Below are 15272 nucleotides of genomic sequence, written 5' to 3'. Positions count from 1 at the left end.
GGCGGCTACTCTGGCTACTGATTTTGGCAGGAATCACACTTCACAGAAGTCTATAAATTTAATCATTTGATGCTTGGTCAACATGTTATCTACAAAATAAATATTGTTGCGATATCTCTTGTCTTTCTTGGTGTTGCAATTTGGGTGGCCAGCAGTGTATATGAAATAAGGATTCTTTTTTTTTTTTGCATTACATTGCAACTCATCTGAAATAACGTTACCAGCTGGCAGCTAGTAGCTGCAAGGATAATCAAATTCTGTTTGTCTCTTGGATATTTATTCAACTGTAATTAGTGTTTATAAATCTTCAAATTGATGCTATTTAATTGTCTGGAAATCTAGATCTACCAATGTAGACTTGCCCCAATTACATTAAATAATCAAGGTTTTTATTTTATTTATTTATTCCTATAAGATCTATAAAATTGGCTTTTTCTGGGGAATTTTTATTGATGACTATCATTTATGGTATTAATTAATATTAATTATGACATTAATATTTATTTAGTTTTTATACGAATTCATATGCAGAATTTTAGTTGGTTTGTGTGATACCTAATTTATTATGTGAATTATGTTTGTCACCTCTTACTTATTTTATTCTTAATATTTGGAAGATATTTTTCTTCATGAAGACTTGACCACTGTCAAAATAGGTGATTTTGGACTAGCTACAGTGAAAACTCGGTGGAGTGGCTCGCAGCAGTTTCATCAACCCACTGGCTCAATTCTGTGGATGGTATGATTCTATTTCGGCTGATGTTAACCAGGGCTTAACAAATCAAAATATATATATACAGTAAAACCTCGTTAAGTCATCACCCTAATAAGTCGTCTCTCCAATTATGTCGTCGTTTTTCTTCAGGCCCGTGTAGCTTTCATAAACAAACAATTTTATTAAACCCTCGTTGACTTGTCACTAATTTTGGTTAACTCATCACTATGAAAAAGTTTGAGAGAGAGGAACAGATTAATTTTATGGCTCCCTTTAAAAAAGAACTTGTTAACAGCATTGCCATATGCTTAAAAGTCATCATAAAAGCCTTATGTACCAAAACGGAACAGTTCAAGTAACGAAAGTTACGCTAGAGAAGTCCATTTGCTGACTAAAGTTTTTGAAACATTAGGGGATTGTTTGAGCTACAACTGATTTCTGCATGGGCTCCAATAATTTAGGGCTTTGAATTTAAACAAATTACCTTAGTTGAAAAACCAGACATTTTTTAAAAATTTGAGGTCTTTTAATGTGTGTTTTTCCCTACCCAGGGTCCCCTCATGTCAAAAGTGAACCCTGTGTTCAAGATTACCTGGTAGTTACTATGTGAAAGATTACCTTGATAAATTTTAATAGAATTATAACTCGTGGCTGTATCATGAACTACTGATGAAGACTTAAAACTCAAATTTCACGTACATGTAAAATTATTAAGCTATAGTTCTGTTGTTGAAAAGCTAACTATTCTAACAGTTGCTCTGATTAGTCTAAATTAAAAATTATTATAAATCAGTGTGTACCAGTATATTTTACCACAAAAAGTCAAGTAATAAGAGCTCAAAAAAGGTAAAAATTTCTATTTTTTCTTTTGCAATCTATAAATTTTATTAATATTGCAGACCTGCCAACTCTCTCGATTTAAGCGGGAGACTCCAGATTTTTCATCCTTCCTCCCGCTCTCCTGATTTGTTAAAATTTCTCCGGATTTTGGCAGAAAATTAGGTTTTATGCGAGCTTTCACGTTGTCGTGGCATCAATAATTACCATCGTCGTTAGGGAAAACACCCATAGAGGACATCCGTAGTCATTTCGGGAAGCCCTTGGTTGCCGAAATTCCTGTATAATCGTTATTGTATTCCATTAACAGCCGCGCGGTAAACACGGTTTTTTGTCCGCAGCTTTGTAATTTGAATTTTTTTAAATCGTTTCTTCCGATTAAACATCTTCAGAAAGAAAATATAAAACTTTTAGCTATATACAGCTAAATATAAAGCTTTTAAGAATTCATATACCCAAGATTATCAATCACTGATAGCATCCACGAAAGGAAACACATACTTTATTAACAGTATGTAGATGTGATTTCTCTATTCTGCATGGAATTATATTCTTCTCAGGGGCAATGCAGAACCTGCCTTGAGGGGGGGGGGATACCCCCCCCCCCCTCGGGAGAATCTCCGGATTTCTGGATTTCAAAAGTTGGCATGTCTGATATTGTAATTTTAATTCATTTTAATAAATGTTACATTACTTTAAATTTATGCGATTTTCACAGTATCGCACATTGAAACTCACGACACTTCGGTGTAGCCATCATGATTTTTGTGATAACAAGAGGGGACGACTTATCGGGGTTTTACTGTATGTATATTAGGTGCCAGCCAAGTTTCTTAGGAGCTTTATTTTAATCCCAAGAAAAATAGTCATAATGTTTTTGACTTTTCCGGAAATTCATATTCTTTAGAGAGATTTAGATGGCTTTTTTCTCAGCCAGAGATATCAAGGAAACAGTTATTTTCCGGATATTATGCTGAGGTGAGCTCGGAAAGAAAAGTCATCACGTCTCCGCCGGGACTCGAACCCAGGCCCTCTTGCATACTTGCCCGGTATGCAAGAGGGCCTGGGTTCGAGTCCCGGCGGAGACGTGATGACTTTTCTTTCCGAGCTCACCTCAGCATAATATCCGGAAAATAACTGTTTCCTTCATATTCTTTGTTTCTTTTTGCCAAGTTTTTTTTTGCTGGGGTGGGGGATGGGTATACAAAACATGAGAAAGACATTGTCTGTGTAATGTCTTTCCCCATAAACACATTACATGTGTATATTGGGGCAGGCATTATGGGTGGGGAGAGTTATTTAGCTGGATGAACAAAAAAAAAACTTTTTCTTTGCTTGTTGGGACCTATTAACATCTGTAATGTTCCCCTGAAGCAGTCTTCTCAAAATTATAGACTACAAACCTCTTGGGAACAATATTGGTCTCTATATAAGAAAGGATATAACCCACACATCGTGGAGCAGGGCTCCTAGAGGCTGTGATAATGGTAATTGTCCTGGGCCTCAAGACTACAGCTCTGTCAGCCCCCACCCTTGGGGGGGGGGTCACGAAAAAGGACACCAATTTTTTTCTCCCATGAAAGAAGAAAGTTGTGTTTTTACAATTATACCATTCTTTTATCGCACCGATCTTTACCGACTAACCATAGCGAACAACAGAATCGTACAGTATGGGCATATAATGGAACGACAGAGTTTGAGAAGACAAATCCCTGACTAGAATAGGGTCTGTGATCGAATTGGCGAATCGTTTGCCATTAATTGTTTTGCCATGTAAAATGTACATCACGACAAGTTCTAAACTAGCATTTTTGCTTCCCCAAAATTCTAAAATTTTATAATTTTATAAGCTTATTCTTTGTTACCACCTAAAACGTCCACCCCCTAAATTTGCCCACCCGTGTGACAGTTGCACCCCTCACACTCTAGTTTTGGCCCTGCATCACGGCGAACTTGAGATACTGATTTGCACTTTTTATGCACTATTTATGCTTTGAAGTGCCAAACTATTCTGGGAAGCTGCGATAAACCATGAATTAAGCGAGGGAACCATGGGTGACAAAAGTTTGAGAACCAATGAAATATGGTGACACACGATTTAGGCTGACACCAGAGCATGACGATAGTGATCAGATTTCAAAACACATTAATAGGAAAAAGGATGTGTGAAATGCATCCTCTGGAAAGGCCCTTGATTGGTCCAATGCCCTACCCCACATCCTGCTGCAGAGTCCCTAAGTTGAGATTCTTGGCACGCACAGGCCAGATTTTTCATGTGCCCGTGTATAGTGAATTTATAGTAAGAAAAATAATAATTAAGAATTATCTTGGGCCTTCGAGCTGTAGCCCTGCCAGCCCCTACTGTGCTTCCGGTGTGCGGGTGTATGGGTCATTATTATGTTTACTGTCGGAATTGGTAAAACGGCCCGCAGTATGTGCGTGCCCTCGCGCGATGGTTTCATCTCCTATGTTCTATTCTCTAATATTCGATTTTACTGTGCCGATATGTTTTGTCTGTGCGTGGTGATGAAATTAGTAAAGAAATGGACTCATTCGTGCACATTCTATTTGGACAGCGTTTTTGTTAGCGCAGTGTGCAGTGTCGCTCAATAAGAACCCAAATATTTGAATAATAAAGTTAATTTTAATCTATAGTAACGAGCATGGCAAAAATAAACTATGTTGAAACAACATGTATACAAAAAGTGAGCTGACATCAGATTAATATTAACCTAATAAGGAACTAACAATGAACTCAGATCAAGAACAAACATAATCTTTTGTAAACAGGGAAATTCTTTCCCCTGATAGAAGTCGACCAGTTGCCGACGAGCGTAATCCTTCATTTGCATAAGGCATGAAGGATTTCCCCCCCCCCCAACAATAGACCCCCCTCATGCTGTATGCTTAGAAAATTATATTTTACATCAATATGTTTTGAACGGTTGTTCTCAATGGGTGAGAATAAAAAATCAATGGCAGCCTGTTTGTCACAATATACAACAAAGTACTCAAAATTAGTTTCTAATTGTTTGCATTCAAATAAAATATTTTGCACCCAAATAAGCTCTTTAACACATTTAATTAATGATATAAATTCGGCCTTCATAGTTGATAAATTGACACATTTATGTTTAAATGTTCTGGGAGCATTACCCAATAACATGATCACTCCTCCCATGGAAATACTATCATCCCTATTACAGGCAAAGTCCAAATCAGAAAAACAATGTAATTTAAAATTTTTGACATTTTGATAAATTCAATATTAAATGTTTAGAATCGTTCACATATCCCAATAATTTTAACAAAATATTCTAGTGCTTGAAACCTGTATTTTTCTGAAATTGTGATAATACATTGACAACATAACAAATATCAGGACGTACGATTTGCAATGAATGCTAAGCAACCTAATACATTTCTATAAGGAAAATTACTCATTTCATTTACTTGATCAGCAATTGCTGGACAGTCAAGTTTTGTTAGTATACAACCTTTAGCAATAGGTAAAGAACAGTGAGGATATCTGTATTTAGAATACATATCACAGATTTTATTTATATATTGGTGTTGATGAATAAATAATTTACCATCCTCTTCAAAGAACTCGCACCTAACAGTTTTTTAGTTGGACCTAAATCCTTTAAGTCAAATTTTCTATTCAAAAGAGATTTAGTACGATTCAAATCATTTTCTGATTTTCCAAAAATAATATCAACTTAAATCATAATACACATTTTCCAAATACGTGGCGCACAATTACACCATTTCAGTTTCTTAAATTGTAAAGATTTAAGAACAGAATCAAATTCTAAAAATCATTCACGTCCACTCTGACGTAGACCATAAATTGCTTTGTTCAAGCGACAGACATAATTAGGTTTGTTAGAGTCAATGAAACCAAATGGTTGTTTCATGTACACCTCAAGATTCAATTTCGCATAAAGATATGCACATTTGACATCCAATTGACAATGAAGCCATCCAAGACAACTGACACTTTACTAACAAAGTGAAAAATAATCTCACAAGTGTAAAGTTAACCACAGGGCTAAATACTCTTTCATAGGAATGAATTAATGCTAGAACTTTGCCACTGGACTTATCCCGTTGCTGAGATCCAGCCTAGCTCTGTGGCAGAGTCTGGAGCAGACTTCATAGGAGTCACCTTCAATTTGATTGTAGCCTTTAGCTACAAGTCTAGCTTTATAGCGTTCAGTGTTCCCTTTTTCATTTCTTTTCGCTGTGTAAACCTATCTATTCTCCCAGATTTTGGTATTCTCCGGTTGAGGAACCAAAGTCCACACTTCATGTTCATTCATAACATCCATTTCCGCATCCATAGCCTTTTGTCATTCAGATGAATCAGGAGATTTCATGGTTTCATAGAAGTTTCACAGAATTTTTACATCAATGTGATTAGCATTGAATTTTGTGAATTTCACTTTCCTTGCACGAAATATTCCTTACAACGAAATTTTGTTATAAAGGAATTCCCAATTTTTACATTGTTCCTATTAAAAATTATCTGGGGATTAAAAAAGTTTTCGTTAAAACAAGATTTTTTTAGCTATAATGGTATTTGTTAAAGTGGGATTCAACTGTATATATATGTGTGTGCGTGCGTAAATTCCCCCCCCCCCTCCAAATAGCTAAAATATCATGCATGCTTCACATGATTCTATCATGGCCCCAATATGAGACCTTTGGTGAGTCCCGGGCCAGATTTTTCACAAGCTCATGCATAGTGACATAAAGTGAAAATAATAATTGTTTCTGGCTGGAACTATCTCTAGGAAGTATGGCTATAGCCTTGTCAGCATCACCCTTATCGGAGCCATGGTTTCTTTCACAAGTCTCCCCGTTGTCAAAAAGAACACACCAAGTAGGTGATGAGAATCGAAGTGAATGAAAAGAATTTTTTGCTCTCACGAGCAAAAAAAAAGGAAAACAGAATTTTTTTTTTTCATCCCAAAACGGTTGACAAAAGCCGCTCAAAAAAACCACCCGCCAAAGCCAAAAATTTCCTGCTGAACTGTTTTTAAACCAGACAAATTTGGTGTGAAAACTGCCAATCAACTCTGTGCGCCATCAGCAATTTCCTGCTGCATACTGCGCCATAACATTGATTTTCTGAGAAAATTAAGAGCTTCTGTGCCAATCGGGGTTCTCTGAAATTTCCCTCTTCAAACATTCGCTTTCAATGACATCATTTAGTCAAGCTGTGACGTCAACCTCGCCTCTGCTACTATAACTTATAGAAAACCTTTGTGTATGTTCCGGTTTTTTTGTAGAATTCATCAAGATACCGGTTCTGCCAAGGTTTCCTGCATTTGGCTGTGAACATAGTGCGTCGGTATTTCAGATTCCGAAAACCTGCGTCATCTCCGATTGAGGCTGTTCAAGTATTACGTAAGCAAATAAATTTTTAGCCATTTTTGACTCCTGTTTCCCCCCTCCCCCAGCAAAATTTCGTCCTCAGCTCGGCCTCTCTGAATCCTAACAACGCATATTGGTATGATCAGAGACGTACATAGGGGGGCTCATGTCCCCCCCCCCCCCCACGATCAAAAATTTATTTTTTTAATGCAAAAAAATATTGTTTTTTTAATTGAAATTTCAGAAGAAAATACCTTTATATGTTATTATAATCAATTTCTGACAATTTCAATGTCATTTGAAGGCTATGAACCCTCTAAGCCATACAATGATAAATCGCATAAAGGCCCTTTGCCTGTAGACCAAACATGGCCCCAGGGAGTTATCTGATGCGGCCTGCCCTCCTCAAACCTAATTTTGTAAGAAAATTAACTAAGCGGCACATTTTCAGATCAATTAAATGACTCAGGACACAGTTCCAGAACACTTAAGCGATCAGTGACACATTTAGAAATCGCTTGAGTGACATGTGGCATAGTTTTAGAGCACTTAAGTGGCCCCCAGTGCGGTTCTTCACCACTCAAGTTACCCGCGGCACATTCTCAGATTATTTAAGTGATCCACGGCATATAATTACGGATCACTTCAGGGAAGCGTGGCACTGTTCCAGATCACTTCAGGGATGCTTGGCACTGTTCCAGATCACTTAAATGGCCCGGACACATTTCCAGATCACTTGGATCCATGAAGCATTTAGAGATCACTAAAGTGGCTCTGTAGGGCACTTATCAATAGGGAGGAATGCTACTTCAAGTGCCCACAAACTATTGAAAGTTTTTTTTCTCGTTTTTGGTGCACCAAGTAAGATGGCATTAAAAATATTTCATATTTTCATAAAGGGTGCTTGATGACATAAGCATTATCCAAAACCTCCCCCCCCCCCCTGTCATCAAAAGTCAGCAAATCGGAGGAAACTCCCCCTCCCCCATCGATGATGATGTAATACTTGAACGGCCCCATTGATTAAAAAACCAAATTTCAAGCTAAAAAAAGTTCGGGTTTTTAACCAATCCGAGACTATTCAGGTTTTTGGAATCTGAAATATGGGCGCACTATGTTTGCACCATCGAGCTGGAGAGAGTATGACAACAGCGATCTTTGCCTTGGCAGTGCTGATAACGTCGTCCGCAACATCATTCATCTGAAGATCACGTGACTCGGTGAAAACACACACAATCCCCATTATTTTCTTATGGCATAAATCAGAGTTTAAAACAATAAATGAAAGAAAGAATTTTAGCATCGATAATTCCAAAATTAATGAGAGATATAATTTCAGTAGTAGTGGAAGATAATTCCAGCATTAATAAAATTCCAAAAATTAATGAAAGTGCTTATTTTAGCATTAATGAAAGACAATTCCAAAATTAATGAAAGAAAAATTCTAGAATTAATGAAATAGATCATTTCAGTCCCAAAATAAATGGAAGTGATAATTACAGCATTAATGAAAGATAATTCCTGAAATAATGGAAGATAATTCTGGAATTAATGAAAGAGAATTCCATAATTAATGTGAGAGAATTTCAACATTCATAATGATAGTTCCAAAATTAATAAAAGCGATAATTTCAGCTTTGATGAAAGAGAATTCAACATTGATGAAAAAAAATTCTAGTTTTAATGAGAGAGATAATTTCAGTTCCAAAATAAATGAAAGAGATAATTTCAGTTCCAAAATAAATGAAAGCGATAATTCCAGCATTAATTAAAGATATTTCTGTAATTAATGAAAAATAATTACATAATTATTGAAAGATATAGTTCCATAATTAATGAAAGATAATTCCAGCATTAATGAAAGAAATAATAAAGGAAATAATTCCAGAATTAATGAAGGAAAATTTTAGAATTAATGAAGGAAAATTTTAGAATTAATGAAGGAAAATTTTAGAATTAATGAAGGAAAATTTTAGAATTAATGAAGGAAAATTCCAGAATTAATGAAAGAGAATTCCAGAATTAATGAAAGAGATAATTCAGCATTGATTCAGAAGTAAGGAGTCCAGATCAGACTCATCTGGACTGCATCAAATCCAGGAAGTCCTTTTATATAAAAGTTTTTTGGTGAAAGCTTTCCTCTGAAAGAAGCTTCGGAACTTTTCAATGGCTTTCTGACATTATTTCAAAAAGAGGAGCCCCTCATACACATTTTATATGACGAGCTAGGAGCTCTAGTTAGAAAAATTATGGCACATTTTCTGAAATCTGAACATATTCAGAATGTTAGAATTTGCTGAGCTCCAGAATGTAGCTATAGAAAGCAGTGAGAACTGGAGGAAAAATTAGATTGTTGGTGCTGAAATAGAATCCAATCTTGCTGAGCTGGGAGGTGTTCTCAAGAAAAAATTTCTATTAGGTGCTAGATCACTTGCACTGGTGCTAGATCATCAAGCACTTGCTCAAAGTTTTACCTTTTGAGAACACCACGATGGAAAAAATGAAGTGTTTGCATCCCGTTTTCCGACTGGAAAAGTCTTCATTATCATGTATTAAGTACATTGTTTCAAAGCTGCAAGTTTGTCCTTCAGATACGCCTGTTCTCTTGGATGAATGGATTTCTCTGCAGTGGGAAGATATGCAGGTGAGTTATCAAAGGTTAGATAATTATTGGAGATCTATATTTGATCTGAAAAACTTGGATGGAAGTGCAAAGTTCAAAATTTTGCCTGTTCTCGTCAAAGCCTTATTATGTCTTGCCCATGGAAATGCAGACTGTGAGAGGGGCTTTAGTGTAAACAAATATTTCCTGCAACATAGATCAAATCTTTTGGTTGAAAATATAAATGGCATTAGGCAAATAAAATCTTATGTACAGCATTCTCAAAATGCTAAAGATATTGGTGTCGATGCCAATCTTCTGAAAGCTGTTCGCTGCTCGCATCACAAGTACCAAGACAGACTTCAGCACCAAAAAACTTTTGATATGAAAGTTTCATGACCAGATGAGAATCAAAGACTAAAAGCAGAAAAGCAGAAGAAAGGGAGTTGGAAATTCAGTTGTCATCAAAAACTATGCTGAACACTGCAGAGAAAATGATAGAAGTAGGGATAAAAAGAAAAAACTTTTGTAAACATCGAAAGTGGGCTAGTTCGTCTGAAAACACTGAAAGAAAAAATTTGTTGTGTTCTTGAGAAATTAGAGGAAAACAGTCATGAATCAACAGAAACAGTCAACAAAATGTCATGAGGGTTTTTTTAAATATATGCTTATATGTTTGATTTGTAAACTGTTACTTTCTCTTTTTACACCCAGCTTAGATTATGACTAATTTTTACGTCCCTATGAGTGGATGTAAGTTTTATCAAATATATAAAACTGATTTTTGATGCCGGAACCCTATAACTGGTTAAAATGTTCAAAATTTAATAATCTGATTATTAAATTTTGGTAAATCTCTGTTCAAAAAATTTCAATTTTTCACAAAGGTAATAATTCTGTGCACTGCTCCAAATTCATAAATTGCTGCTCCGAAACACTAAATTTACTGCTCCAAAAAGAGTCAACAGCAATCCCATCTTTGGATGGCCTGTGTTTCGGATGGCATACGTTGGAACCATAGAGTTCTTAGAAAATCGTCACTTACAGATTTGCCGGCCAAATTTCTCATTTCCCTTAATATGTGTGAAGGTCTTTTGTCCCCCAACTCTAGTTCCTTTTGCATACTTGAAAAGTGTTAGAATCAGAGAATTCTTCGATTATCTATTGTTTATGAGTCTCATACTTGTTTGTTTTGGATGGGTTCAATAAAATATCTGAAACAGAAGCGAGCATTTCTGGATCTATAACCATAATCACGTTATTGTATTTGGTATTGTCATTAGTTATGTCGTATATTGAAAACAACTTTCCTCTTGAATGAACCATAACTTTATATTCTGCCGCCATATGGGCGGGAGTTCAAGGCAGCACGACAAATTTGTATGTTTTCCGGTGATGGGTCAGGTGGTGAAGGGTTAGGAGAGTTATCGTTAGGCATTTTTAGATGCAGACTATTATTTGCAAATCTAATTATATAATTGCGAAAATAAAAATATTTGTTATATCCTGACCAAAATAAAAAAAATATTTGTTATCCTGACCAAACAAAATAGAACGATCACAAAAAGGTCCTACCCTGATCCTAATAGCATCAGCGGTGCTGCACGCATTGGGCTTCGGCTGGGTAGATTTTTTGTCTTTATGTTATTAGAAGGTTGCGTTGGTCTTGGTCACCACTGTAACAATCGGCTTTTAATGTATCATAGACAACACAACATATTATATTAGCATTATGCTCTGGTCTGTTGAGTCACAAACATCCTCTTGCGCCATCCCTGCACTTGGCGACTGTTGGCCACAGTCTTTGGTGAGCCGCCGCAAGGTATTTGCTGGACTCTTGTACATAATCGGATGCATACTTTTTGAACAGGAGGGATGTGGTTCACAGAGAGTGTGCATGTTGATTGGTGGGAGGCTATCTATTTTTGCTCTGCCGCTTATGCTAATAAAACGATTTTTTGTGGATGGTGGATCACCCCCCCCCCCCCCCATCCTCCGATATCATTTATGCTCCTGTATGATGTGGCCAAGGAAACAAGCTGTGATGGTGTATGGGACAAGCACATAAACTACTACTCGTGAAAAAAATTTTCTTGTATGATTAGAAATCTGTGACTGCAACTGGTTTGTGCATAGGTGAGATATTAAAAAATAAGCAAACGTTTGGTGTATTTATTTACAATTCCCCTGAAATAGGTGATCATGCATGGTGTGGGCCCACCTTGCACTTGGAAAAAAAATTGGTTATCATTGGCTAGCCAAGACCAGACACATTCGCAATAATTCCATTAATCACACCTGCTCAAGTCTGGTGTTGGAACGTAAATCAGCTGTGATTCCATTAGCAGAGTGAACTGTAACTGACTTCTTTTCAGACAACCAACAGTGCAGAAAATTATAATTGACTGATCTTAGATTTTCAATGTGTGTGTGTAAGAGTGAGTTACTTCATTAATTTTATAAGGATCAGCATCAATAGTCCAAAAAATTGATAAATTTGACCCTGCATCTAGTGGAATATCTTATGGGGAGGGGGGGAGGGAAATTCTGGCAAGGGCAGCAAAACAAACAAGATTGGGAAAACTGTTAGTTTCAATCATATCAAGAGTCACAGAAGTGATGATGCAAATTCAGATGATTTACATTAAAAATTTGTGTATTCATTACGATTATTTTTTGAAGAGGGTTATGTGAATAATTGTTACCCGAAGCTATTTTGAGTGTGATTAACAATGAGAAATATTTTAAAATGAAATAACTAAATCTAGTGAATATATTTAGCAATATTTTTTGGGCATGTAAAATATTGATGCTGGCAAGTGTTATTGAAAAATGCATGCCTGACGGGGCATGTAAATTTTTTTAGATTTGTCCAGCCTTGATCTAATACCAGAGGAGAAGAACATTTGGTATTTCATTTGAGTGTGTGAATCACAATTTTATTTATGTACGCACTTGCACCAAATAGAAAATTGATCAAAAACTTAAATACAGCCTGGTGGCTACCCAAAAGTAACAAAATAGATGCAGACCTGGGAAAGATTTTGAAACTATTTGAAAGCATTTAATTTTATTGATTAATGTTCGCTACATACAAATGACCATCTAACAACTGAGGTGGCTAATATATATATATGAACATATTCAGTTTAACAAGACTGGTGGGGGCATTGAAGGGGCTTCGAACCAATGAGTGCTTGTCCGTCTTGAGCTTGATACATAGGAAATTTCTGAATGAATTCTGGGGTGCTGAGACCTATGTCACAAATTACCATGAGTGCTTGAGCACTCATAGCACCCCTGGTTTTGACACCACTGAAGACTGTTATAATTCTCTCTTGTAATTGGCTTTACTAGGTTTCATTTGAATGAACCATTGCGGCACAAGATGACTGAGGCTACAAAAATGAACAAATTGTTAATTTTCTCAGTAATAAGACTCTCATAGAGAAATTTGATTTCTGTTTGTGCTGTAAGATAGTGCTTACTATGAGTGGAGATACATGGGAACATGACATGAAGACATTGCACCCCTCCCATCAAAAATTTGTACGGTTGATCGAAATACATTTTTGTATATATGTATCGGCATCATCATCATGTCTCATGAAAAGTTGCAAGAATAAAATTGATATCATATTTCTGTTATGTAAATTCACTCACGTTCCCTCTTTCATTAAGAGACCCCCTATTTTATTAACACAAACCCCCTAGGGGCCTACTACTAAACCATACATGTACCATCCATACTCCTCTGCGGAACCTCTAATGCAGCGTGTTCACTTCCCAAGGGCTCCGCTGTGACTCGAGAAAAATAAAATAAATCAGTGAATTTGATAGATATTAATTAAAAAAAAGAGGCCTACAGGTTCTGCCATAAAAATTTTACACATAAAAAGTGCTCTGCGAGTCAAAAAAAGGTTAACTGCTGCTCTAATGAATTGGTACATGTTGGAATGTGCATGCACATGTAGTGAAACCTGACATGAAATTTGTTTCTGTGTAATGCTTGTTATGTGTAGTGTTGCTATCTGCCACCAGTTTTTTCTAACTATGAGTGAAATGTAATGATTGAATAATTGTATCATTGTAAGCCTGTTGCTCGCTGTGGCGTGACTTTTCAATGGGAGATCAGCTCGTATTTGCACCTCGAAGTTGGGAACCACAGGAAACCAACTTCAGCCGATCACCACTGCAGCGACGGTGGGGTTCGAACCCGGATCCCCTGGGGGTCTCGACTCACAGTTTGGGAACCACGAGGATCTGGGTTCAAACCCCATCGACATCGCAGTGGTGGTCGGCTGAAGTTGGTTTTCTGTGGTTCCCAACTTCCCGTCGGAATGCAAGTCTATCTCCCTGTTGAAAAGTCGCCACAGAGAGCAACAGGCCTACAATGATACAATTATTCAATCATTGCACTTCATGCACTATGAGTTGAGAAAAAAAATCATAGTTTAAAAAATTGATTGCAGATGGCAGCATTACACAGAAACAAGCTTCATGGAAGGTTCACTATACATACACACACATTCCAACATATACCAATTCCGCAGAGGACTATAGACAACGTGCATGTCTGGTTTAGTAGTAGTAGTTTGGGAACCACTGATATGAAAAAACCGTCCAACATGGTCCATTTTGTCCTATGAGAAAAGATCACCCAAAATTCACCAAAAAGTCCCCAAATTTTGGTATGTGGTAGACACCCTGAATATTGATTTTACAGTAGACATGGCGCCTGGGATTTGTCAAGCCCTGATTTTAACTATGATTTCCTTGAATAAGAGGGAAAGGCTGCAAAATTTGTTACACTTATTGATATGTACTATTGCTAATAAATTATATCAACGCAAAATTTCTTATTTATTATTTTCATGTAAAGGCTCCAGAAGTTATTAGAATGAAAGATCTCAATCCATATTCCTTTCAATCTGATGTTTATGCATTCGGTATCGTCCTCTTTGAGTTGGTGGCAGGACAGTTGCCTTATGCTCACATTAACAACAAAGACCAGGTATTGTTTTCATGATTGTGATTTTTACAAATCTTATACTTTGATAGTTAACATGTTATTATTATTTTATCTCAATGCAGCGAGGTTCACCCAGTAAACAACTGTAAATTGTGTCTGTGTTTTTTATGTTGGGGCGGGGGGGGGGGCGTTCTGTCTCAAAATATGTATGATTTATTGTAGTTATTCCATAATCAAGTCAATGTAAAGTAAGACTTTTGCTTTACAAATACTTAAAAGAGATTTCTGTTGGAAAATGTATATTAAAAAAAATTAAATAAATACAACTTGATTAAGGGTGGAGTATCAAAGAAGTTGTTGCTGGTGTGGGTGCAAAAGTTCATCATTGGCAGACCACACCCTTGTAGAAGGGATATATAGTTTATACATTCTAATTCTTTTTTTTTTTATTTGATTTCAGTAAAACCCCTCTTAACAGTTACCCCTGTTTTACAGCCAAATTAAAATTTCTCTGCATAAAACCGATTTAAATGTATTTTGAACCCCCGCTTAATGGTCAGTCTCACATAAAATATATTGACGCTGACAACATTTTCATCATTCATTCGCCTAACACCCCCTATGCAGACACCAGTAGTTGTAATTTTGATTCATATTATGCTCGCCAGATGGCAGAACAATTTTTAATATTTGATCCACTTTATTGGCTACTTTTTAAAAGAAATTTAGGCTTGAAGTTTGTTAATGTTTAGCATCACTGATGT

General features: G+C 36.4%; 1 protein-coding gene across 2 annotated transcripts in view; it reads left to right on the top strand.

The window, feature by feature from the left end:
* The window catches only part of Raf (serine/threonine kinase raf oncogene), a 99635-nt gene that overhangs the window by 67769 nt on the left and 16594 nt on the right, over positions 1-15272 (top strand). For both annotated transcript variants that reach the window (XM_089237942.1, XM_089237943.1), the window contains exons 15-16: positions 618-739; positions 14419-14550. In XM_089237942.1, coding sequence (XP_089094068.1) covers positions 618-739; positions 14419-14550 — 254 coding nt within the window. The remainder of the gene's footprint in view (positions 1-617; positions 740-14418; positions 14551-15272) is intronic.

This window comes from Pholcus phalangioides, unplaced genomic scaffold, assembly GCF_987345545.1.
Source record: "Pholcus phalangioides strain wild (caught in Gottingen) unplaced genomic scaffold, Ppha-v1.0 ptg000010l_1, whole genome shotgun sequence".
In the NCBI taxonomy this organism is placed as follows: domain Eukaryota; kingdom Metazoa; phylum Arthropoda; class Arachnida; order Araneae; family Pholcidae; genus Pholcus; species Pholcus phalangioides.
Note: the sequence above shows the minus strand (reverse complement) of the source record. Positions and strands in the feature narration are given on the sequence as shown.